Source organism: Myotis davidii, unplaced genomic scaffold (genome assembly GCF_000327345.1).
Source record: "Myotis davidii unplaced genomic scaffold, ASM32734v1 scaffold1622, whole genome shotgun sequence".
NCBI classification, from domain to species: domain Eukaryota; kingdom Metazoa; phylum Chordata; class Mammalia; order Chiroptera; family Vespertilionidae; genus Myotis; species Myotis davidii.
The window spans coordinates 273,757-300,420 of NW_006293535.1; the positions used below are offsets into that span (position 1 = coordinate 273,757).

Consider the following 26,664-nt stretch of genomic DNA (forward strand, 5'->3'; position numbering starts at 1 on the left):
GCATTTAAATTGTCATCATGTTTACAAAAGGAACCCAAAAATAATAGCTATGATTTAGATGTAGGATTCATCAGCTTTACAAATTGCTCTTCTATTAGTAATTATAGTTCACCCCTCTGTCCTGCTCCAGGACGAGTATTTGTATGTGGGGGAAATATGGCCTACACGGCCCTACCTACAAATTGGACAGGATTGTGTATACAGGCCAGTATTCTCCCGGATATTGACATCATCCCAGGAGGAGAACCTGTTCCTCTGCCCAGCCTTGACTACATCGCTGGACGCAGTAAGCGGGCTGTTCAATTTATCCCTTTACTTATTGGCCTAGGAATTTCTGGAGCTGTAGCTACCGGTTCCGCCGTATTAGGGACAGCATTACACACCTATAACAAATTATCTAACCAGCTAATTGATGATGTCCAAGCTCTCTCAGGCACTATCAATGATCTCCAAGATCAGATAGATTCATTAGCTGAAGTAGTACTACAAAATAGAAGAGGGTTAGATTTGCTCACAGCAGAACAGGGAGGGATATGTTTAGCCCCACAGGAATGCTGCTGCTTCTATGCCAACAAATCCGGGATCGTCCGAGACAAGATAAAGAAGTTACAAGAAGATCTAGTGAAGAGAGGAGAGAATTATTCGAGAACCCCCTTTGGAGCGGACTGAACGGACTCCCTGCCCTACCTGCTTCCTGTTCTCGGCCCCCCTGTAAGCCTTCTCCTAATCCTAGCTTTCGGCCCCTGGGCTTTTAGAAAATTAATAGACTTTGTAAAACAGCAGGTTGATAGCGTCCTGGCCAAACCCATTCAGGTACACTACCACCGTCTAGCCATGATGGACTGTGAACGTGATTATAATGACTGCCAGGGCTCCCTCCCTGCGGGGACAGCATGACGCCAGAGGGATGCTTGCCTACTCCCCATAGAAGGAGAAAGGCATGGGCACCGACCTGGGTGCATGGCAAAGCACTGCAAGGGAAGGTCACAAAAATTTTCGACCGCCTCTGGATTTCCCTGTGAGCACACCTGGTTTGCATAGAGGTTGGTACCCACACAAAACTATTGGCTCTGCCTCTCCTCCCCAAAAGATACCAAGAGCCACTAATGGTGGGATTCCCCAATCCCATGGGAGGAACCAGGTCCCTACTCCCCCAGTCGGTTAAAGCCCACCCTTAATAAAGAAAAAGGGAGGAAATGTTGGGAGCCATTAGAAATATTGGCTTAGACAAAGCCATCTTAAAAACTATAAGTTTCTGGTTCCTTCAGAAACTCCTAATTACCAGAAACCCCCTGTGTCTTGCAATTTGGCCAGGAGTTAAAAGATAACCTACCCTCACCCTAAGTACACAACTGCTAAATCTCCGCTGACAATCACACATCTCCACTGATAAGCACACAGCCATCCGAAGGCTGCTAATTCACGCATCTCCGCTGATAAGCACAGCCATCCGGAGTCTACTAAATCTCTAGTAATAGGTTACTGCCCATAGACCCCCTTTACCCACCCCCCCGTCCCTAAAACAGTATATATTCTGCCGCTGTAAGAATAAAATTTGAGGCTTGATCAGAATCCTGTCTTGCCTCCATTCTTTCGTGTCCCTTGCTTGTCTCATTCTCCTAGGGTGTCTCTTGGTTCCCCCATTGTTGTCCCGCAGGCCGGGACATTTGATGAATAGAAATATTATATAAATCACTTGTCAGAAAGACATGAAATGATTTTTTTATCTGTGTAATTTACACTGAACTCTGGCTGGCACATAGCATTTTCTGAATTAAAATCTCTGTGGACAAGTAGTAAACTGTGTAATGTCCGTGTGAGTAACACATGAGCAGCCGTACCGCCAGGCCCCACGATAACAGGCTGGCAGGCAGACTCGTGTCTGGGGCACGCTAGGCAGCTTAGTCCCCTCCATAGGAGCTCTTTAGGTTTATCCAGTCACAGAAACACATTTTAAAGATGCTTTTATCTGATTCCAACAAGGAATGAGGAAAACCCTAGCTGCGTCTGTGTAGCTCTCTGAGGGCTCTATCTATACTTTGTATGGTTCATGTGATGCCTGCCTGTAACACGGGACATAAAGGGTTACTGGGTGGAACTGTGCAGGGTTAGCGCCTCTGATCACGTGGATGTATTACATAATGAAAGTTACTCTTATACTTTGCTTAACTTCAATCAATAAACTTCGTTTTAGAGCTCCTTTCTGAGTAGAGCATTCACCAGTGAGAACTGAGTAGTAGGTAATAGCCTTATTTTTACCGAGTTTATAATCCGTCCACATTTGTGAGTGGAAACTGTACCACGTGGGAAGGCGAGGCCGTGAACTCCGTGAGGGTGTGTACCTGTCTGTGTGTCTGTCCCAGCACCTACAGCGGCGCGTGGGCACTTGATGGCTGCTGAATGCGCGAGTGATGGTGGTAAGCGCGGTGGGCAGTAGCGGCATGTGCTGAAGGACTTGGTCATTAATGGCTTGCACAGCATCCAGTCGGGAAAATAGCTCCTACTCTGGGTGTTTTCAAAGAAAGAGGAGTTTAAAACAAGGATCTGTGGACAGGCTGCAGGAGCAGAGAAGAGGCCATGGAATGCAGAGGGTGCTCTGTTCCTCTCGGCCCCGCACCAGAGCTGGGGAACAGGAAGGGAAGGTGCCTCCCAGGCCTGGGGCCGCGGGCAGCGCTGGCTCTGCGGCCACCTCCCGGGAGAAGGTTGCTGAGCAGTTAGTTACCTGCCACCTGTGCGCGTCCGTGTACACTGTATACTGAGCCGTCCGTCCTGGTGTGCTGGTTGCAGGGCAGAGCGGTCTGTACAGATGTGGTTCTCCTGGCAGCTGTGCCTCTTGGTCCTTCACATACTTAGGGCCTGCGGTCTTCTGGTTTATTCCTTTGTAAGCTTGGAGGAGTTTTATTAGGACTGAAACGTGCATTTATTAATCCCAAAAAGTACCTACTCAGTCAATGCCAGGCAGTATTTTCGATACTAGGATTATAAAATAATTTTTAAACTGCAGCTTGTAAGATACATATATATACATATATATATCTCCTTTACACTCATATCATGTAAGTATATTCAGATACTGTATATGGTGTTTAGAAAAGTTTGACTTACAGTGTTGACCTGCCAGGTTACCTTGAAATCTTGCTCATTCTTCCTATAAAGTTGTATTCTTAAAAAAACAAAGGTAACGCAAAGTCCACTGACAGTAAGGCGGTGCCACTCACAGCCAGCCGGATGGGATGGCTGTTCCTTGGCAGATCAGGGAAGAGGCAGCTTAGCAAAACGCACGTTCTGGGAAGACAGCCATGTATGTGGGTGGCTTGCGACGTTTCAGCGGAGAATGGAAGCCCCGCGTTCAGGTTTCCGTCAGTGGCGGGAGCCCCGCGTTCATGTTTCCGTCAGTGACGGGAGCGTGTGCTAACGCCATCACCTTGAAATCCTGAACCTGAGGGGCTGTCCTTTTGCCTTCTTCCTGCCAAGCTTCATGTCAGACAGCCTCTCTCATGCGTACGGCGTGGCCCTGTTTCTGCCTCCTGTGCCCCCCGTGCACCTTGCAGGTGCTCCCGACCCAGGAGTCATCTGAGGAGCAGTGTCTGTCACCTGCCCTCCCTCCCCCCTCCTCCTCTGCACTGAAAGGCAGACCCAGCACCTCCTGGCAGATCGTCTCCAATCCCGCTGTCTTTGACTCCTAGTGCCCATCACAGGCTCTCCGCTCACTGCTGCTTGAAACACTCCTGCAGTAAATGCTCTCTCATGGCACACGGGGCACACAGGGTACACGGGGCACACGGGGCACAGGGGGCACAAGGGGCACACGGGCGGAGGCATCCTCTAAAGACTCTGAAGCCCTGTCTGTGCTGACGTGGGAAGCAAAGCCGATGACTCACTGGCCTTCCAGGAGGGGAGAGTCTGAGAGGCTGAGCAGGGCTGTAGGGATGCGCTCGGCTGGCCGCCGGAGCCTCTCCTCACCTGCCCCCTCCCTTCTGCTGGGGCACCACCTTCCTGCTTCCCGACAGAGGCCTCGTATTTCAGTCCACAGGCTCTAGTTACCTCTCTCCACATTCTCTGAGTCTGGGTTACTTCAAGAATCTTTTCTTTCAGTTGCTAGTGAACGCTAGCGCTGGTGAATGCTGACCCTAGTGAACGCTAGCGCTGGTGAACGCTATTATAAGAGCACTCAGGATCCTTCCTCTGATGCTAGAAGCTACGTCACCTTGTCTTCAAAATAGTATTGAGCTGAATGCAGCGCAGTATTCCAGGTCTGACCTGGGAGCAGGAAAGGACATCAGTGGAAAAACTAGGGAAACCCAAATAAAGGCCCTACTTGGTTAATGGCATTGCTTTAGTGCAGTGGTTCTCAACCTTCCTAATGCCGCGACCCTTTAAATACAGTTCCTCATGTTGTGGTGACCCCCAACCATAACATTATTTCCGTTGCTACTTCATCACTGTCATGTTGCTACTGTTATGAATCGTAATGTAAATATCTGATATTTTCATATTGTATTTTAAAATACTTTATGTATTTTAAATTGTGACAAATTGTATTTTCATTGTGACAAGTTGAAAATAATTAAAGCATCGTGATCAATCACAAAAACAATATGTAATTATATATTCAATATGTGTTTTCCGATGGTCTTAGGCGACCCCTGTGAAAGGGTCATTCAACCCCCAAAGGGGTCGCGACCCACAGGTTGAGAACCACTACTTTAGTGGAATTTTTTAGTTTTGATAAATGTATCATGGTTATTATGTAAGCTGTTAACATGAAGTCTTATAAGAACTTCAGTAAATCTGAAATTATTCAAAATAAATGTTAATGTTTTACATAGCATTGAGTCTAAGATTGTACAGAATTGGGATACTCGGTGATAAATGTTTCTATGTTATTTTCCATAACATCCTCCATGTCGCGCATCATGCCCTCAGAATCAGATAAGTCTGGACTCAGTCCCCAGCTCAGCCACTTACTAGCTGAGAAGCGTGAGCAAGTAACTGAGTCCTGTCGGTGGTTCTCTTCTCTGTGTCGTGGGATGTTGTCAGAGCTTGGACACGACGGCAGCTGGGCGACCACGTGGTCAGCCCAGGAAGACCACTCGGCCTCCAGGACGGCTCTCTGAGGAACAGCCCGTTTGGGTTCCTGTTCCCGCCTTAGGTCTCTTCTTACAAATGTCCTCCCCTCCCTCCTTAGGACGTAAAGGGTCTGGTCACTGTTTTCCTTGAGAATTGGGCAAACACTGATGCCAAGACGAGAAAGGCAGGAAATGAGCAGACGGTTGGCAGAGGCCCTGCCCTTGGCCTTCACATCTCTGGCCTCTCCTCTCCGGGCTCATCCCTTCAGGGAGCCTGAGACCAGGGCCTTGACTTTCCCAGGCACGCGGATGTTTCCAAGCCTTTCTCGTTGTGCACGTATGGTTTTCTCCCCTTTAAAGAGGATTCTGATCTTAGAACCCCCAGGAAATAGAATGCACTTTTATTCTTTGGTTCAACAACTACTTACTGAGCACCTAGTTTTTGCTCGACCCGGTGTCAGTGTAATCCCACCTGTCAGAGAGCTCACACCGTGCACTTCGTAAACTAGCAACGAGATGATCAGTACAATGGGGTTTACAGTTAACTAACCGAAGACTCGATCCAGAACTGCCTGGGCTCTGAGGGGAGGAGCAGTGCTGGCGGAGAGGAGCCTGTGAGCTGGGGTACTGCCCTGGGAGCCTGGACCCGCCGGGATCTGTCCGTGGTGCTGGCTTTGGCCCCAGCGTGTCCTGCCTGAAACACCTTCTCCTGGGTCTCATGGTCCGAGTTTCTTTTGCCACCCAACTTTAAGATATGCAGGAACAAGGAGGAAAGGGGCACTGCTGTGTGAGACCCCTCAAGTCTGCGTAACCCGTAACCCGTAGCCAGCAAGTGGGGAAAGGGGGAGAATAAAGAAGCTGAAGGAACCTCCTATGTGGGTCCTGTCTTTTACTCTGATAGAAACCCTCCGTGTTGCCCTCACTGTGTCCTGAAGAGCTGTCACAGGATCCACTTCCTCAGCTGCACGCGGCTCCTAGTACGCCCGTCGGTGTGTTCTTGTCTCACACACTGCATTTCTCTCTCTCTCTCTCTCTCTCTTTCTCTCTCTAAGTCAGGGGTGGGAACATCTGGCCCGAGGGCCATATGAGGCCTGAGAAATCACTTGGTCTGGCCCTGCCAAGGCATTAGGGGTGAGTTAATGTTTGACCAAATATAGCAGACTAATTTTTAAGTTGCACATTTTGTATGACCCAAGAATGATGTCATAAATATCCAGAAGGCCCTGGCCGAAAAGAGGTTCCCGCCCCTGCTGAGTGCCGCCTGGCCACCGCAGGGCAGCTTGGTGGAGCCCGAGGATGGCGGGGATCATACACTGACTGTGCGTACTGTAGTGTTCACTGTGCACGGGCCTCGGGCACCTGCTGCATAATGGCTGGCAGAGAAGGAGCAGCATGTAGGTCTGTGTCCTGCCACCCCCTCCTGCACCCCCCCTCAGTCCAGACAGCTCACACGGACCAGCAGCTCCCTCAGGGGAGCCTTCCAACAGGCCTGCGCTCTGGACAGCATCGCAAGGGCTGGCCCCTCCTCTCGGGAAAGCCTTTCCCGCCTCCCTCAGCCCCACGTTCCTTATTCCTAAGCTGCAAACTGGGTTATGACTTGACTCTGGGGAACCACATTCCCACGCGTTGATAATGTCCGGTGACATCCCTGACCCTGGGACCCGAGTCCTTTCAAGTGCGAGTGTCTGCAGCTTAAAAGCGGAGACCAGACTGTGTGTAGATGGTGGGAAAGCCATCGACAGAGAGTCAGCCTGTGCTGCCTGCTTCTCGGAAGCTGACAGCAGGTGGAGAGAGCAGACTTGCAGAGACCAGGCACAAAGGCCACAGCCTCTGGGCCAGCACCGAGTAACAGCTGCCTCTCTTGATTGGAAGAGGCAATAACAGTCACTCCAGTTAATAACTGAATGGGTGCCCAGGACCTGCAGTGGAGAGTGGAGCTGTCATTCTGTGCTGGCCGTGAGCGAAGCTGGGGTATTGGGGTGGAGCTGCTAATCCTATTAGTCGGTGTCAGTGTCAGTGTCACGGGGTGGAAGGCAGAGCTGTCGCTTTTCTGCCAGGGACCCAGCGGAGCCACACATTTCCCGTCAGAGGTGTTTTCCTCACTCGAATACGAATGGTGAAGCTCTTATGGAAGCTCCAGTTTCACAGGCCTGAGTGCAGGGTGTTTGGAAAAGGGTAGAAGGAGGAGGAAAGTTCCCCTTCCCAGAGGAGATCGTCTCATTCCTGGAGCAGCCTGCTCGGTGTCCAGGCCGTGTGTGTCCTGAGCTTGCCCTGGGGGAGGACACAGAGGGGAGTGGGGCCTTCCAGTGCGGGGCGTGGACACACACACACACACACACACGCGCGCGCGCGCGTCTGAATAAGTAGGAAGTGGGGAGGGCGTCGGGACAGGGCCAGTTTATGCAGAGACCTGACTGGCTGAGGGTCGGGAAGGCGTCGTGAAAGGCAGCCTGTGAGTTGGGTCTCGGGACTGAGGGCACGTGAGCATGACACGCTGGGAAGGCGAGCTGGTGGCGGTGTGGGTGGGGAGAGTAACTGGTGCCGCGTTCTTAGCGGACTTGCTTCTTCCCTAGCCGCTCACAGGAGGGGGACACGCACAAGGCGATGCATTCGAGGCGCATCCAGACTCCTGGGAGCATCCAGGCATCCAGGCAGAGAGAGCGGTGATGGGCAGAGACGTCTGGGGTGCGATGGACGGGAGGGAAGCACGGGGCCAGCGCTCCCTTTCCTCCTGGGCTGTGAAGTGATGTCCCTTTTCTCCTTTTCTCTCTTTATTCTTGTTTGCATATAGACTGTTCAGTGCCACATGCTTAAGGTGGTTTAACTTAACGTTGGGACAGCTCATCATGGAGCCCACTTGCTTTTCCCTCTCTGTCCCCTGAGGTGGGAACGTCACAGGATGTAGAGCCCTGCGTCCACCTCTGTGCGGACAGGGGGTGGGGTTCCCTGTCGTGCTCACAGGCCTGTATCTCCTGCTCATCGGCCTCACCCCACAGGACATCGTTGCTGAGAAATCTTTTCACTTGTTCGCCTGTTGTTGAGCCCCCGTCCATCTGTTGGCCCTGAGGTGGGGACTGCGCAGTGTTTCTGTCCGGCCGCGAACCGGGGGAGCACAGGGGTGGGGCGGCTCGTTACATCTCTGACCCCACGCTCCCCGCACCAGAGCCCTCAGCTGCAGGGGCAGACGATGTGTGAGGTTTTATTTCACAGTTGATTTTGCTATTTGCTTTATTTCTTTGAAAAGCTGCAAGTGTTAAGTCCAAACGTTTTCAGTGGTACGTTAATAAAAGTCTGGCTTTGAATGGCCTTTATCTCCTGGAATTGGCTTATTTTTTTCCTGCTTAATGTCTTGGAGGGCCTGTGTCTTAACGTTTTCAAGAGGTCACGTCCATGTTGCTGGAGCCGCATGAAAGCTTTGAGGTTTGTTTTGTTTTGTTTTGGAGGCGAGATGTACACACTGAACGTCTGCTTTCACTCAGCCTTCCCCTGTGCCGTGCTGGCCCCTCCGCGTGGGAAAGGCCTCAGGAGGGCAGTCTGCTGGGTCCCCTCTGCGCAGGCCGCATGTGGGAGCGCCTGCCTGGCCGAGGCTGGCGCCGTTGTTTTAGCTGGAAAGCCCGTGATTCTCCAGCCGCACGGCGTTCCAGTTGGAAGCCTTACCTGTCCCTGTCTCCCTGCTCAACTCGCGGCTCCTGAGGAGGCTCACGGTGAACAGGTCCTTCATCTTGAGAAACTGCGTTTCATTCTTTGGGCACGAAACTCCATTCCAGTGAGAAACTCCTGTTCGAGGCTCATGCCAGAGAGGAATCGGGCGTGTGTCCTGGGACCAGACCGGAGGGTCACTGCCTGTGTCTCCACGTGGACACCCCGTGGCCGTCTGTCGGCGTGCCCTCCCCCCGGCCTCCGCAGCACGGAGAGGTGGAGCACTTCCTGAGACTGTGCCCTCGCGCGCCAGGCTTTGGTGAGGAAGCCCACGGAGCTCTGGCGCAGCAGGGACACGGAGGGCGAAAGAGGATCGTTCCCTCGTTCCCTCTGAGGAGGGGAGGTGCGTGCGGGACAGAGGCACTGAGAGCGTGGGCCACGTGGCGTCTCTGCTCGGTCTGTAAGTGGCTGCCTTCTCTGTGCACGCGCCCCCCTGTGTCTGCTCCTCTCTCTGGGAGAACACAGGTCCTATTGGATTAGGACCCACCCTACCAGCGTCTCTAACTTAGTCACTTCTTTAAAGACTTTATCCTCAGATACACTTACATTCTGAGGGACCAGGGGTTGGGACTTGAACGTAAGCGTTTGGGAGACACGATTCAGCCCATAGCAGGTTGCTGTCCTCCTTAGTCCGGATGTGATGCAGTGGCTCTGTGCAGCCTTAACAGCTCATGCCTGCCCCCAGGATCACTCCTGCCTTCCGCACGCCAGAGGGATGCCAAGAACTTGGAGGAGCTTCTTCCCACCAGCTCTGTGAGCAATTCAGAAAACGCACAGAAATAATCAAAGGTGGTTTGATGCGCTTCCTACAATGGCTGAAGTAGAAAAAAAAGGCATAGCTGCATGGTTCGATGTTAGAGGATATTCCTGAAGAAAAATTCTAGAAGAGGACATCTCGGTGGAAGTCAGCTTGCCTTGTTAGGTGGTGATGACTGTTCCAGAATGATCTGCCTTTTCAGGGTATCGTGACAACTTCCGTATGAGATGGTTCTCCCTCTGCCCGGAGCACTTCGCTCCTTTCCCTCCTGTCTCACCTGACTTCAACCTCAACGTGGTCAGCGGAACCGTGCTGACCGCCACGCCCTCGTGCTCCTGAAGCGCGGGCCTGTTTCTTCAGGCGCTAGCCACGTCGACATCATCTTGTTTACAGGCATTGGAGGCGCGCTGCCTCACCCACCACGTCTCAGGCTTCGTGGGGGACAGCAGTCGTGTCCTTGGGGCTCACCACTTTTGACCTGCTGCTCCTGCTAAGCCTTGAATAAATATTTGCAGAATAACTGAACCAGCAGAACGTGTCCCACTGCAAGTCAGTGTTTCATGTGGCTCTCATTCTGTGCCTGGGAAGCTGAGCTAATTTCTGTTTTTGTTCTTGTCTAGAATGTGGCCGATCAGATTGCATTTCAAGTTGCGGGCGGATTAACAGCCCTTGAACACATTCTTCAAGGAGTGGTCCCAGCCGCGAACGCGAACGCAGTTTCACGCATTCCTCCCAAGTGAGTACAGGCTCTTCGTCTGTCTTCCACCTTCCGTTTATGAGTCCTTCCTGCCCTGTGTGTCCATGCGGGAGACCACGAGGAAGTGGGACGTGTGTTCAGGCTTGAAGAGCAAAAGCTCACACTGCCCGCAGGGAGAAAAGCAGATTGAGCCTGAAGCCATAAAAAGGAAATCTCTGTGGTCTGCGACCTTCTCTAGCCCTAAATCAGGAGGAATTGGTAAACTCCTGGGCAGTTGTAACTGCTTACAGAAATGGAGCCAAAATGAAGGGCAGTAGAGAAAGCCAGCTTCCTGTGCTGCCTGCAGAACAAGGTGTGAGCAGTGAACGAAGCCCGAGAGAGGGAGGCCCGGTCCTCGCCACAGGGAACCGTCGGAGGCCAGACTGCTGTCACCTGGAGCCCCGGCCACGCCGCTTGGACAGTCGCTCGGACGCAGGCGCAGCTGGGCTTTGACTGCGACGTGCTCTTGGCCGTCAGGGGCCTGCGCAGCCGGAGACTGGGTCTGCCTCCTGCTCTCCTGAGCCCCTGGTCTCTGGGATGTGGAAGCAGAGAGCTCTGCCTCCGAGGTCTGGCATCCCTGAGTTGTAACATGCACAATTTCTGGGTACCCACAGAGTTTAAGTGAGAAGTTTTCATAAAAATTTATATCACAAAGAAAACTCTTAAACATTTAGTTAGCCCAACAAAAGCGAGTGCTTCATTTGTCCATGGGGTAAAACAGAAAAAAAAAAAAATTCCCAAACCATGTTATCTTTTTTCTTGAGAGACATTTTGGTAAAACAGAAATAGCGCCACCTCTAGCGTCAGACAAAGCTGGACTCCAGTTCCCCGCTGGGAGAATTTGGGCGGTGCCTTAGCCCTGTGGACGTGTCTCCTCCCGTGGTCTCACGGCTGGTTGTGTCCACCTGGCGTGCGCTGTGCAGGTCAGCCGGAGTGCAGGGAGCGTCCTTGTGAACGGTGAAGTGCCCTAAGAGGTGAGGCGACAGGAGTCGTCTTTCCTGGTTCAGGACAGTGCTGTCTGTGTGGCATGAACTTCCTGCCACCTTGGCTTACTGGTGTCTGCTTTCTGAGGCCTTTGGTGACGTTCTGTGCAGAAGTTCTTTGGTACTGAGTCCGGGGTTTGCTGTTCTCTCGAAGTAGAGGTGAATGAAAGAGGGGTAGGTGCCCTTCGGTTGGGCATTTCTGTGCACAGAGCCCACCCGGGCAGTTCCAGCCTGTGTGCATTTCCTTCCTTCCTTCCTTCCTTCCTTCCTTCCTTCCTTCCTCCCTCCCTCCCTCCCTCCCTCCCTTCCTTCCTTCCTTCCTTCCTTTTTTTCCTTTGAGGCATTTTATTTCCACATATGTATTACATCCCTAAAAAAAGAATCCCAGGATTTTCCCCCCTGTGTGTTTTCGTCTTGCTTCTTCATGGTCCATGATGCCCGCTGAGGTTGTCAGTACAGTGAAACCAAACTGACGGACGGAAGCAAGTTGCTCTGCCATTTTTCTAGATCTTTGAGTTGCACATCGAATCTGGGGCTGATTACTCCACACTTGTTCAACCTGCCTGTGAGGGTCCCAGCAATTTCCCAGCTCTGTGGTCGTCAGTAACTTCACATTCGCCGATGTACCCATGCTTCATCATCACAGTCAGAAACCGGACGAGGACTGTGGAGCGCGGCCTGATGAGAGCCTGGCGCTGCCTCTCTCTTTGGCATTGCTGATACTCCTCAGAGCATCAGGACATTCCTGTGCACCATTATGGCAGCACGGACCGATGGCGGGAAGATCTGTGTGCGTTTTCTCACCCACGAGAGTTGTCGTCCTTATCAGAAGGGAAAGTGAACACAAACCACTGAGACTCCTTGTACGTCTGAGACAGAAAGATCCGGAAGACTAGCAGTGAAGTCTGAGAAAGAACTGCAGCGTTTCCACGTTGCCTTAAACGCCCTCTAACCTAAAGCAGGTGGCAGAGACGGAGTCAGGGGCCATTGGACTGGCGGCCCGTCAGGAGCATGTGGACGCTGTGGAGTGAAGCCACATGCACCTCACATCCACCATGCTAAGGCCCCGGCACATGTTAATAACATGTGTTAAACAAGTCTGCCTTTATAGGCACGATTATTCCACTATAATTTTAAATATCTATTTTTAGATCAAGACTTACTAAAAGCGAATAGCATTCTCCTACACAATAAAAGTAAAAAACTGTTTTGCAAGCTAATCAGCCATAGTGATTGATAAATGCTCTTCCCATTTGACTTATTGCGGCGTTTGGTTTATGTCTCAAAAGGCTGCACGGAGATGGTCACAGTTGACAGCTGCGGCACCACTAATGAGATTAAAGCAAAGAAATGTGTCGTGTCGCCTTTAACCTGCCGGTCGGCACTGCGAGCCACCTGGGTCTCCTCCAGAGCTGGCGTGCGGATGTGGAGTCGCACTGACGTGGCCATGTCCTGCTGAGACCTAGCTAAAGGCACGCTGACCATGACTGCCTTGTAATCAGACAAAACAGAGTTCAACACTAGAGTTTCAAAGCAATGTTTTAATTTTATGCTCCCCGACAGTTTTAAGTCCATTATTATAATCTCTGAAACATAACATTTCAAGGGGAGGTTAATTTTAGGAAGAACAGAAAGGCTAGTTAGGTTGGTGCTTAGAATATATATGATCTTCCAACTAAAATCAGAATGTGTCTCTGTGGAATAATTAAGTTGCCCATTCCAATTGTTCCAGATTCACCAATTAAACAAAAACCCTTGAAATAATTCATCTAGTTGAAGAGTTCTTACTCCTTTCTCTGTGGTGTCCTTATAATGATGAAAACTTTAATTTTAAAGTTAATTTCGGTATTATTAAAATGTTACATTTTAGAACACGATATGCATTGTCCTCTTTACCCACTGACCAGGTGTCTCATGTCCACTGCAGAGAAACAAGCAAATTCTGTCACCTATAATTGTACTATGTAATATCTTCTAATTTTATAAATAAAAATAGTAACAGTTTCAAAAGATTCCCATATATGAAAGACCACATATAGAACTTCTTTTAAATACATTTTCCATGTCAAGTACTATTTTTCTCTCCTTTTTTCAATATATCTTATTCTGACCAATATTATACATCTGAAATCTCTTTGCTGCAGCAGACCCATTGAACACGATGGAAATGAGACTCCGCTGGAAACTTTTCTTCCTGCGACAAATAGCTTTATGAGCATAATCAGATCACACCCTCTGGCAGCGGTCTGTAAGGACTCCGGGTCGTTTTAGCCTTCGAGCTCCATTGGTTCAGAAATACACACTGGAGTCTTTCTACTTTGTATAGACATGAGCTCAGAGATAGATCCGACGCTGTCCTTCGTGTTTGCAAACTTCCCACGTGGCCTCGTGTGGGTGCGGGAGAGAGTATCGTGCCTCCATCCTGCCAGTCAGCGTGGGCTCAGTGCTGCCATGACCAGGAACTGTTCTAGCTGCTGCGGTTCCATCACAGGCTGGAAGTTAATAAATGTGCAGAAGATTTGAATAGATTCTTCACCAAAGAAGACGCACAGATGGCACATAAGCATATGAAAAGCTCCCAACATCATCAGGAAGTACGAATTAAAACTGCAGTACGAGACTTCCCCGTGCCTATTAAATTACTTAAAATACCCAGCTGCACGGCTGTGTCCTGGCGAGCCTGTGGGGCAGCTGGAACCCGCCTCCCCTGCAGGGTGGGCCCCTCCCCGGCCTGAGTCCCAGGCCCCTTCTGTGCGGGCCGCCCAGCTCACTTGGTGCATCTATACCAGTTAGTTTGGAGCTTTACAAAGAGAAAAGATAACTTGGGAATGAGAATACAGGTAAACTGTATTCTACTTACGAAATGCTGAATGTAAACCAAAGGTACTTGGAAAATTAAAATATGATTGGGGTTCTGGATTTTTAACGCCCATCGCAGTTGCTTGAAAATGTCTGTTCTCTTGACATCAGTGTAAGACGGTGGGTTTTGGTGGACAGTGTCTCCCGATAAGTCGTACCTGCTGCAGACGGCCGTGCGTGAAAGCCACGTGCTGACGACGTCCTGGCAGACCCACCGCGGCTGCCACCTCCTGGGCTTGTCTGTTTAGCTGTTTTATAAAGTCTGAGGTGCTCATCTCAGTATCTGAGGTGCCCTGTCCTTTTCGTATTTAAATGTGTTCCTGTTCTTGTTGCCAAAGTACCCGGTTTTGGGGCGACTTTCCTGTCCTCTGCTTCTCAGAGGAAACCTGTTCAGTGCGAAGGCGGAGCTGACATGGGACTCCCTGGTGGTGTCCCGATGACGTGGGGCAGAGAGCCTTTGTCTCAGCCCAAGCACATGCACTTCTGGCAGAACGGACAGTAGACTGTCACGTCCCTGAGAAGACACTTTTCAAATCTGGGGCTTTCTGCCTGATGTCAGAGAAACTGCTTCCCAGCCTTGGAGTCTTAAGTTACAGGCAGGGCGGCTCGGGCAGACCTCCCAGGCTGGGCTCACAGAAGCGACCTTTCTGACAGGTGCTCCTCACACAGAGCCGGCCTTTCAGACGGGTTTTGCTGGGTGGACGGGTCTTTCCTGACCTTGAGGTTGTTGCCCCTTCTTTTCTCGTCAGAAAGGAGTTTCTTTGTGGCAGTTTCTGGGGAGAGTTTGTGAGCATAAGTGTATGGAGAGGCCATGGAGTTGCACACGTCACCACTGAGTGTGTCCTTCCAGGGAAAGCACAGAGCACGTTAGATCAGGACGGAATCCCACACCAGGCGTTCCTCGCGTTTTTGTGTTTGTATGTCTGTTTATGCCTTGTGATATCCCACAAAAGATTTTTGACAAGTCTTAGGGATTGTATGGAATGAAACAGAGAAATAGAAATTTAAAAATCATGAAACCAGCCTGAAAACAGACCCGTAGACCAGCCATAAAATTATAGGTCTGAACCAAAGGGAAAATGGATACGATTATAAAGCTGTAAAGTCCCACCTGTCATTCTAATGTGGTACCGCGCTTTGTAAGGCTTTAGGGATCTGCAGCTTCGTACATTAATGCTGCTGTGGAGCTACAGCACACACACAGTGTGACACTGGCACAGTGCTTGGCCAGTTGTCACTTAGTCTAGGAGCCAGGGAGCATATCCTGTGTAGCATGATAAAGGTGGCTTTTCAAACCAGTGGAGAGAAGGTAGATTATTCGGTAATGTTTTTAGTGTGAGGAATAAATTTAGGCTTCTGCCTCATGCCAAAGGAAATTCTAAATGATTTGATAGTGAATTATGAAACCATAAAATTACCACATATGCTGATAAAATTTAAGGAAAATGAATACAAATGGCGGGATACAAATGTATCATAATGAAGAAGTTTTTAAAAGACAAAGGGAAGGGAAGAAAAAATGAAATTCTAAAGAAAAAAATTGTGTAGCTTTCATACATAAAAGTACCTGAAAAATGATATAAGTAAAATGAAAGGCATTAGGTAAACTGGAGAAAATATTACAAACCTGTATTAACGCTTTGTTATAGTTATAATGAGGGAATTCTCATAAATCATTAAGAAAAATAAAAACCTCCAATAGAATTTTTTTAAATAGAGGCAACAGGAGCTTTGGCCGGTCCTTTTTCTGGGTGTTATTCAAAGATATCTGATCCCAAAGTTCCTGGGTATTATCTGATCTTAGGTTATGAAGACATTATCAGATACACCGGCGAGTGTGTTCCATGGTCTCCTGCTGCAGATAGGAAATTAGTCAGAGTCCTGTAGTAGGTGCTAGTGAACACGGGGCTTTGGGTGTAAGTTACAGCCTCTCACATGTAGTGGGGGCCTGGCACCTCATACTTGGCTTGTTTTTCAGAGCGTTCCACCCCACGCCCGATGCTCTGTGCTGGGCGTTGTATGTATTTTAATCGTGTGGAGAAGAGCTGCTGAGGTCTTATGCGAGGTGTTTTCTCCCCGTTAGGTCTCTCTGCAACGCAATCCATGTTTACAGCCTCACCTGCAGTAACTGCCCGGAAAACTGCGCCGACGTTCTGTTCAGTAACAAGATTACCTTCTTAATGGACCTCCTGACGCACCAGCTGACGGTATGTAATAGTGTTGCTTTGAGTTGGAAGTAGTTAAGGTTCGGGAAGTGTTCCCTGTGGAGAAAAGGAAAAGAATTCACTCGCTCTCCAGGTCAGAAACACAGTAGAGATGACTGGGAGAATCAGAGGCCAGCAGAGAAGCCTCTTAATTGGAAAATCTCGTACTGGGTTCCCCTCCGCTCGGAGGGGAGATAATACATCGCGACACTTGCCAAGACCACACCTTGACCCGGTTAGACTGGGGCTTTGGAGTCCGTTGGCCTCAAAGCCAAACCTGTGAGGCCCCAGGAGCGAGTGCTGCGGAAGGGAGAGCGGGGAAGGCCTGCAGACCTCTGCCAGCTCACCAGGCGGGCCAGTGTAAAAAGGAATATTTGATGGCCATTAACTTTTTTTTTTTTGAAGCAAGAAATGCCTCTGTCAGTTTTACTTTTGAGATGGGAACAAGCAGCCAATTGTAACCTTACGTTATACTTCAATTCACAGATGTTGAAACAGGTAAGCTCAGTGCAATATCCCACGGTTTACGTCTCCAGAACACAGCCTGGGCCAGAGATTTCCTGGGGAGGTCTCTGAGTCCCTGAGGTATCGGCACGCCCGCGCTCACGCTGTCAGTCACAGCAGGGGATTTATTCTTCAGCCGATTTACTTTACCCAGCACATAGTTGTAATGGTTGTTTCTAAGCTGCATGCCTTTGCTCTCCTTCCTCCTCCATCTGGTTAATTTCTACACGTTCTGCAGACCTGACCTGAGACACAATGGCCCCTTCTCCCTGAAACCTTCCCCAAGCCCAGGCTAGGGTTTCTCATGTACGCCTCGGCACCCGTCCCCCATAGAACTAATCACATTGAATTGTAATGACCTCTTTACTTACCATAAAGTCAGCAAGGACTTCTTACTGTCACCAAGGCCCTAACACAAGGCCTGTAGATTCAGTGCATCGGGGATGAATATACGGGTGAATAAATGGATCCCCGTGTGTCTCCAGCTGAAACTCAGAAAGTGCACAATGCAGCCCAATATGCAGGCACCCTGACAGGGAGATGTAGAGCTGTTGGTTGCACACACAACGGTGGCTGTTTATGGTGCTGACACAGGTTCATCACTTGAGGCTAAATTACATACGGTTTTACCTATAAAAGAAGGCATTAAAATATGGGCAAGACATTTTGGCACAAAATTCTATCAGAAATAGTTAAAAAGCAGGGACCCGGGGAAAAGACTTAGTGTTGTGTGGCCTTATATTCCAGGCATTTTAATATATATTGCCTCATTTAATTTTTAAACCATAAAGTCAGTATTGTTACCCCATTTTACAGATAAGGAAACTTGAGTCCCAGAGGGGTTGGCTGGCCAGGGTCTACATCGTTAGTAAGTCACAGAGCCAAGAGTCAGACCTCGGTCTCCAAACCCAAGTAAGGGGCATTCTACACAATAACTGATGGATACTTTTCAAAAGTGTCAGTGTCAGGAAAGACAAAGAAAGATCGGAGAACTGTCACAGGTTGGAGGAGACTTAGAAGATCTGACAGTTACATATAATGTGGGATTTTACACCAGAAAAAGGACAAGAGTGAAGAGATTGGAAAATTCAAATAAGGTTTACAGAATAGTTCATTTTATTGGCTCAGTATTCGTTTCCTCCTTTCAAAAAGAATCAAACAGAAATTTTGGGGCTGAAGAATACAATAATTGAACTGGAAAATTAGACAAGTTCAAGAGCAGACTTTGTTGTGCCCAGAATAACTTGATCTTACAGAGGAAAGAGTCAGTAAATTTAGAGACAAGTCATTTGAAATTACCCAGTCGCAGGAACTAAACGAAAAAGGAGTGAAAACGAGTTGATCTTACAGAGGAAAGAATCAGTAAACTTAGAGACAAGTCATTTGAAATTACCCAGTCACAGGAACTAAACGAAAAAGGAGTGAAAACGAGTGACAAAAGCTTACGGGGCTTATGCAATACCACCCAACAGACCAATACATGCACACAGGTGGTCTCAACAGGAGGGAGGGAGAGTGGGAGGGAGAGGGAGAGAAGGGCAGGAAGCGTATTTAATGAAATAAGAGCATACATTTCTCAGTCGGGGGAAGGAAATGGATAGCTAGATGCAAAAAAAGTCCAGTGGACTCCAACTAGGATGAACCCAAAGAAATCCACACAGAAACACAAAACGCGTCAGTACATTTAAGAAGGCTGATATCACACCACCTGTATTTTCTGACCACAGTGCAATGAAAATAGAAATAAATGGCAGAATGAAAACTGGGAAATTCACAAATACATGGAAATTAAACAATACTCTCATGAAAAACAAATGGGGCCCAGAAATTAAAATAGAAATTAAACAATACCTTGAGTCAAATGAAAATATAATACACCAAAACTATGGGATGCTGCAGAAGCAGTGCTAGGAGGGAAGCCTATAGCAATAAATACCTGCATGTCTCCAACTACCTAACTTTACACCTCAAGAACCAGTAAATACGGAAGGACAGACTAGGCTCAGGGGATGCGTACCGAGGAAATAATGAAAATGAGAGAAAACTGGGAGCCTGCCATTGGAGGCGGCTCTCCTGGGTCCGTTTTCCTGTGTCCCCTCAGTTCGCTACGGGCCCCGCGCTCGGACCATGATCTGGCACCGTGCGGCCCTTGTGGGGACGCAGCACGCACAGGGAGGCCTTGCGGATGGGGAACAGCACGTCACCGCCTTCGGGGAAGCCGGCAGCTGCTCCGTGAGTCGGATCCAGTATTCACGCACAGCTGTAGATGTAACCGCAAGGCCGGAAACCTACTGTGAGGGAACTGCCTCTAGAATAAGGACACGGAGTCACAAGTGTTCAGCAAAGACGGGCTTGAGGAAAGACTCCAGGAAGCCATTTCTGATGGCGTGTGGTGATTTACTCAAAGACATCTTGCTCCTGCTGTAACCCGGCAAAGAAGCTTCCTCACGGCATGAACGGGAGCCACAAGGCGGTGGCGCTGGGCCTGCTTGAATACGGAAGCCGGTTTCAGGACGCGCTGGACAAGATGACGGTGAGAGAACTGAGCCAAGAACATTTGTCAAAGGGACTTTTATCGGTGGGCCACCAACACCCACAGCCTCATCAGGCTTCATCATTGCTGCCACCGGTTCATCGGTGTTATTTAAAAAGCAAGCGTTTTGGCAAAAGTGCTTGAGGATGTCTAATTGTGAACAGTCTTCATGTAAACGTTGTTAAAATAATGAACAATGGATCACTGTGGAAACCTCAAAAAAATAACATTAGAGAAAACCAGCCTGAAAACAGACCCGTAGACCACAGAACAGAGCAGAACAGAGCAGAGAACCCGGAAGTAAACCCCGCGTGTTCAGCTAACCCTCGACCGTCGAGATGCACGGAGGGAGGAGGCTGGCATCTCCGCACCTGCCGTGGGAAAGCTTGACAGCCACGTGCACAGGGATGAAGCCATCCCCAGGATGTAAGTCGGGGTGGATTGAAGACTTAAATCCTGGAGGAAACACAAGGAAAAAGCTCCATGACTTTGGTTCTGGCCGTGGTTCTTGTGGGTATGACACCCAACGCACAAGCCACAAAAGCAAACACACACACAAACGGGACTGTGTCAAACTAAAAGGCTCCGTACAGCAAAGGAGACCGTCACAAAGTGAAAAGGCAACCTAAGAAATGAGGGAAATAGATCAGGGGTCAATATCCAACATACAAAAAGCATCCCTACAAAATTGTTACTAATTACGAAGTGCGAGTACGTTTATGGTGGACAAACCCGGCTCACACCACCTTGTCGCGGGGTCAAAGTGAACATCACCAGATGCACAAACCCAGTGTCTGCCGCACCTGACGCCACAGCGGGAGCCCAGCGCCGCCTCTGCAGCTCCCGAGGATGCGTGTGTGACTGACCGCGCGGCATCAAGCTGACCACAGTGGGACATTCTCCACCATGGCCTGCAGTCTTCAACAAGCCTCAGATAGAAGATGCTCAGTGGCAAAACGTAGCTGCAGGAAGAAAACTGCAGATGGAAGGCACGGAGGGTTCCGCCAGCGATGGAAGGCACGGAGGGTTACGCCAGGGATGGAAGGCACGGAGGGTTCCGCCAGCGATGGAAGGCACGGAGGGTTCCGCCAGCGATGGAAGGCACGGAGGGTTACGCCAGGGATGGAAGGCACGGAGGGTTCCCTCAGCAATGGAAGGCATGGAGGGTTCCCTCAGCGATGGAAGGCACGGAGGATTCCGCCAGGGATGGAGGGCACGGAGGGTTCCGCCAGGGATGGAGGGTTCCGCCAGGGATGGAAGGAAGCAGCCCTCTTCCCTTTGTGTCTGGCAGAGGGAAGAGCAGCGAGCAGAAGCCTGAGACGAAGAAACGTGTTGAGGGTGAGACTCCCCCACGGACACGTGGGCACGTGCATCAGAAAGCAGGGGCGAGAGGGGGGCCTGGGTGGATAGTGAGTCCGGGGAGGAGACAGTGGACAGGGAGGGGCCCACACAGGCCTCCCAGCACCTGCAGTGTTCCGCCAGGGATGGAAGGAAGCATCCCTCTTCCCTTTGTGTCTGGCAGAGGAAGAGCAGCGAGCAGAAACCTGAGATGAAGAAACGTGTTGAGGGTGAGACTCCCCCATGGACACGTGGGCACGTGCATCAGAAAGCAGGGGCGAGAGGGGGGCCTGGGTGGATAGTGAGTCCGGGGAGGAGACAGTGGACAGGGAGGGGCCCACACAGGCCTCCCAGCACCTGCAGGGACGCGTTGGCTGCCTGCCTCCTGAGGCCCATGCAGCGCCTTCACGTTTGCACTCGGGGCCTCTGGCTCTCCAGTCAGTGAAAGAACAGTCACACCAGACATTAAGGGTCATTCAGGCCGCGAAGCTGTCGAGGGGATTTATGGGAGGTGGGAAAGGGACGAACAGCCTGCGTCCTGGTGGCCCCTGCTCCTGCCCAGGTGTTCTCACCTGAGAGCAATTGCATGGAGAGGGGGCAGCAGCACTAGCTGTCGTGAACGCCTCGCCTCGGTGCAGCAGGTGCGTCTTCGTGGCGACCACTGCAAGGTGTAGGCTCCCTGAACGGTCACGTGCTTTCTCCTGCACCTCGGCGATGCCGTTTCACAGATCCTGTGTTGTAAACCTGTGCTTTGGGGTCGGCAGTGTCTTACGAGCATGCCCTGCCCCTGCGTCCCCGCAGTCTCACTCCTAGCTATTCACCCAAGAAAAATGAAACCATTTCCCACCAAAAAAAAGACTTGCACAAAAATGATATTAGACATTTTATTCATAAATGACTACATTCCTAAACAGCACACATGTCCACCAACAGGTGAAATGACAAACAGATGTAATCCATACACTGGAATAATATTTAGCAACAAAAATGGATGAACTATTGATATACTCAGCAACATGGATGAGTTATTCATAATTTAGGAAGCATTACTCGGTGGGGGGAAAGCCAGATTAAAGTCTACCTGTTTTTATGGTCCCGTAATATGAAATGCTAGGAAATGCCACATAACCTACGATGAGACAAAGCAGATGGGTGTGCCCAGGGCCCTGGGGATGAAGGACATTGACTTGGAAGGAGCACAGGGAATTCTGGGGGCGATGAAAATGTTCTGTTTCTTGATTATGATGGTTTTGCACAGGTACGTTCCTTTTGTCAAAATTTATTAATGCACACACTTAAAATAGGTGGTTTATAATCACATTTGTTTTTAAAATATGCTTTTGCAAATGTGGCTAACTGACATCAATTAACGAATCTGTGTAGACGAGTGTAGTTCATTGTTTGCTATTCCTTGGCTTTAAGGCAGCTTGACATCTTTTCAAAGAAAAGGTAGCGTATAAAGGCTTGTGGAGGTGGTGGCATTAGGTAGAGACCTAGAGGAAGTGGGGGGCGGGTCACAAGCCCGCCTGGGGGAGGGGGATTCAGGGAGAGAACCTCCGAGTGGCACGGGAGCTGGAGGCGATGGGGCCGTGCACAGGTCGGGAAGGGCCTGTGGGCTTTCTGAGCTTCGGGGCTTTAACTGTGCAAGAGAGGAAAACAGCAGCAGAAGAACCGGACTCAACATTTATAGCAAAGAAATTTAAAACCATTACGACTACTGAGGCCTGTACCATAAAGTTTGCTAAAGTTATTATTTAGGACTTTGGCTACTTAAAATATATATAAATATATATACACACATACATACAGAGACTGGAAGCCATAATAAATATATTTAAAAGGATAATGACATTTTGGATAAAATATTATGTCCTCTTTATTGTTTGTAGAAATTTTACAAAGATAATATTGAAAACTTATTAGCCATCCCCATGCAGTTTCTTTTTATACTTTCAAGCCAAGGAAATCATCATGTTTAATATCCGTTATGAGCTGTGGTTTTATTACAATATGACACGAGCATAGATGTTTTATGAAAGACCAGTGGTGAGAGGACGGTTGTATGTCCAAGGACAGTTTGCTAAGGGACATAAAACAGTGGCCACTGTGTGGAAACCTCCGCTGCCGCGACCCTTCAACGTGCTTTTCCTCCCCCTGAACCCTCTCAGTGTCTTCACAGGCGCTTCTAAACGGTCAGTCTCCTGTTGGTCTCAGTGAACTTAACTCATCTTCTGACCGTTGCGAACACACCCTACAACTAAATGTGGGTAAACCCGACTTCACAATGCTAAAAATTAGTTGGGTAGAATTACCACTGATTACCAAGTTAATTTTCTCTCTCGTGGAGTCATGTTACAGAGGGTGGATTTATGCCGCTAATAAAAGCATCTTTCTGTATTGCCAAAAAGAATTTAGAATGTTCCTGCAACCACTTTGGTGGTGGGAGGTAGTGGGGGGAAAGAATCTGAGCTTGTCTTTTAAAAGCGAAGATGACTTTAATTTAATTTTGCTAAAACACTTTGCCTCTGTGGGTTGGTCCCATAAATATTGGGTTTCTCCTTGGAATGGATTTAGAATAAGCATGTAGCACTTACTCCAGTCCCGGTGGCTTCTTTGGATCATGGTTTCCTCAAATAGAAGATGGAGAAATAAAAAAGATTGAAAGGGAAGACTTTGTGATAAGCACACACATGAAATCACGTTGTAGTTTGCTGGTACATTAAGAGTAAGACAGTGACGGCACCAGTGTGTTCTGCGTAAATATACGAAGGGAATCCCTTTCGTTCATAGGACGAGAGGCTGTGGTTTTACGTTCTGCCTGAGGAGCAGGTCCCCAAGAGCCAGAGCTCATAGCGGTGTTTTCCCCAGGCCGGGCCTGTGCTCACCAGCAGGGTAGTTACAAGTGCTGCGCCTGCTGGGAAGGTCGCCCGCCTGCCCTCCGTAGACCACCCACCCGGAGGGAATGCGCTCCGGGCTCCGGTGGGCAGGTGTGCAGCAGACAGGGCTGGGGCTGGCGGGGAGGCGGTGGGCTTGCACACCTTCCCTACAGGCCCTCACTGGCAGCTGTGCGGTGGGAAGTTCAGACTCCAGTGCTGGTCGGTGAGCACACAGAGCTGGGTGCGTTTCACACTCGGTGTCCCACAAGCACAGGTTCTCTCACCCGGGCAACTGACCGATACCCAGCTGGACAGAAGACGGGACAGAGCCCTGCCTGACCAGAACGCCCTGCACAGTGCAGCTAGTTCTCCTCAAGGTTCCTTGTGTCGAATCTCGTTTTGAAGATTAGAAAGAACTTCTGGTCTCACTAAAGATAAGCCCCTCCTTGAATTAATTCAGGCACCTTTGAATTTTTTTCCTGGATGAAATAAGCAAAAGAAAACTCCATTCTCAGCAGTAAGGATCAATACTAAGTGAGTAAATAAGGGGAAAAGGACGCGTAAAACCATGGCGATGTGACTGAGCTGATGTGAGACGGACAGGCGGTTGGGAATGGGAATCATGATGAGAAGGGAAGGGCAGCCCGGGCTCTGACTCACCCCAGGCCTGGCCAGCCTGAGCTGCGGGCTCGTCGTCTGACCGCCAGCTTGTCAGAGAAGCTTTTCAGTTTGTGTTTACTTTATGAGAAACTGTCAAAATGGGGTTTATGACATGGGGCTGAAAGCCCCAATGAAGTGGTGAATTAGCCCTGGCCGGTGTGGCTCAGTAGATAGAGCGTCGGCCTGCGGACTGAACGGTCCCAGGTTCGATTCCGGTCAAGGGCACATACCTGGGTTGCAGGCTCCTCCCCACCCCGAGGCCTGGTCAGGGCTTGTGCAGGAGGCAGCCAATCCACGCGTTTCTCTCACATCAGTATTTCTCCCAGTGTTTCCCCTCTCCCTTCCACTGTCTTTAAAAATCAATGGAAAAAATACCCTCAAGTGAGGATTTAAAAAAAAGAAGCTGTTGTTACCCGTTTTACAAATGAGAAAACTGAAGGTGGAGGTAGACCTACTCAAGGCCATGCAGCTCGCGGGGGGGAAAGCTGAGATTTGAACTCAGCAATCTGACTTCACAACCAGCGCGCGCACATTCAGAGAGCCAGCTCTAGAGTTTCAAAATTACTTATGATTCCAGAAATTTCCACATCATCTCTGTCCATTTTTGGTGGTTTTACTTAAACATAATTACTGTATTTATTTCCTTCTAGGTTTATGTTCCAGATGAGAATAATGCTATTTTGGGGAGAAATACAAATAAGCAAGTTTTTGAAGGTTTGACAGCTGGACTTCTCAAAGTCAGTTCTATGGTCTTTGGCTGCCTGATTGCCAGTCGACCGGATGGAAACAGCCGGCCAGCTACACCAAAGACATCGACGGAGGAAACGAAAAACAGACCCTCACCAGGTGATGCCTTTAACAGTCGCGTTCAGGACCTCATCAGGTAAAATGGCTAGATTTTAAAATACTTACTTCTTCGTTTAAAAAAAAAATGTTAAGGTAATTTAAATCTCAGGGCCCATGTGATGGCAGTGGTTCTCACAACACCATCCTCTCGTTCCTGGTAGAGAATACGCCACATTGTGTAGAGAGGAGAGCACTTGTTAATGAGAAGGACTGTGGCTGGTGCTCACCTGTCATTCTTGCTCTTTAGATATTTTAATATATGAATATGTTGTGTCCAGGTTTTGTAACTTTCTTGCTATCAGCTCTTTTCAACTCAGAGAATCCCTGAGAATCCTTCTGTCCCAGATCATCTCTGCCTATAAATTTGGTGCAGCCTTAACCAGTCACCACAGCTACCATTTCTGGGGCTCCCCTTGGTGTACGGTGTTGAGTGGAGGCGGCTTTGCAGCCTGTAGGCGAGGGAATGCTCAGAAAGGCATTGTTTTGACTAACAATTGAGCAGGTTGATAATGACGAGTCCTTCTTTTGTTTTCCAGTAGATGGAGCTATAGCCCAAGTTTTTTTCTCTTACCTGAGCTGCTTGCAGGAGGAGGGGGTGGGGGGGAATGACTGTGGGTTAGGAGTGGTCGCCTGGGCTCAGGGAGCGGGGGCAGGGTGCTTGGCTCTCAGAGCACCACCACCACGACCAGGGCAGGGGGCGTCGGGGTTGGTGAAACCCCCCCTGCTACCCTATTCCCTGTGGCCACTGGCTCTGCTGTGCTCTGTCAGGGACGCCGGAAGCTCCGGCTCCTACTCTGCTGCTGCCCCTCACCCTCCATCGGGTCAGAGTGGTGGCTGCTCCAAACTCCTCCTCAGGCACCCGAGCTGTGTGCACCGTTCCTGTCCTCCCTGCCCCGCCTCCCCTCCGAGTTAACACACTGGCCCTCATAGTACCACCGTGTGCAGTGCTGATCAGGGAACCTTGTTGGCTCATAGGTGACGTACCGGCTGTAACTGTGAGGGGACACTCTACATGGTGCTCATGTCCGTGGGCCTGTCTGCATGCCAGGCCCCCCTGCTTTCACTGCCGTAGCTTGTAATATGGGGGACTCGGCGTGCGCCACCTCCAGCTCTGCTTGTCTGTCAGGGCTGCTTTGCTGTTTGGTGTGTTCTGTGGTTCCATGCAATTGTGTTCGCTGTTTCTGCAAGAAATGCCATTGGGATTTTCGCTGAGGGATTGTGCTGAATCTACAGACCTGAGCCTCTTTTCTGCTGTCTCTGCTTGTTTCTGTCAGCGTGGGCTCTGCATGTCGCTAGTAAGGGGCCACCAGCAAGCCCACACTCCCATCTCTCAGGGCCGATGGCCCAGTGGAGAGAGATTCTTCCCGTGGTCATAGCCAGCTTCCCCGAAGGTGCTGAGGGGTCCCCCACAGGTCATGGGCCCCCCGGGACTTCCCGTGTTGCCACGGAGACGATGCTCAGCCTGTCCTGGGGCACAGGCTCTGCAGGAGGCACAACACTAACGGCCCCCCGGCCACGGGGGGCGGAGGGGGGACACGCTGGGCATGTCCGTGGGCCTGTCTTTCCAGGATACACACAGGAAGCAGGCGGCCACTGCCCG

The 26,664-nt window shown here is 49.9% G+C and overlaps 1 protein-coding gene and 1 pseudogene across 1 annotated transcript in view; one reads left to right on the forward strand and one right to left on the reverse strand.

The window, feature by feature from the left end:
* The window catches only part of SCAPER (S-phase cyclin A-associated protein in the ER), a 149,143-nt gene that overhangs the window by 91,251 nt on the left and 31,228 nt on the right, over positions 1-26,664 (forward strand). The window contains exons 24-26 of the mRNA XM_015566174.1: positions 10,146-10,261; positions 16,187-16,310; positions 24,869-25,101. Of these exons, the coding sequence (XP_015421660.1) occupies positions 10,146-10,261; positions 16,187-16,310; positions 24,869-25,101 (473 nt within the window). The remainder of the gene's footprint in view (positions 1-10,145; positions 10,262-16,186; positions 16,311-24,868; positions 25,102-26,664) is intronic.
* LOC102755673 lies at positions 11,570-12,729 on the reverse strand (annotated as a pseudogene).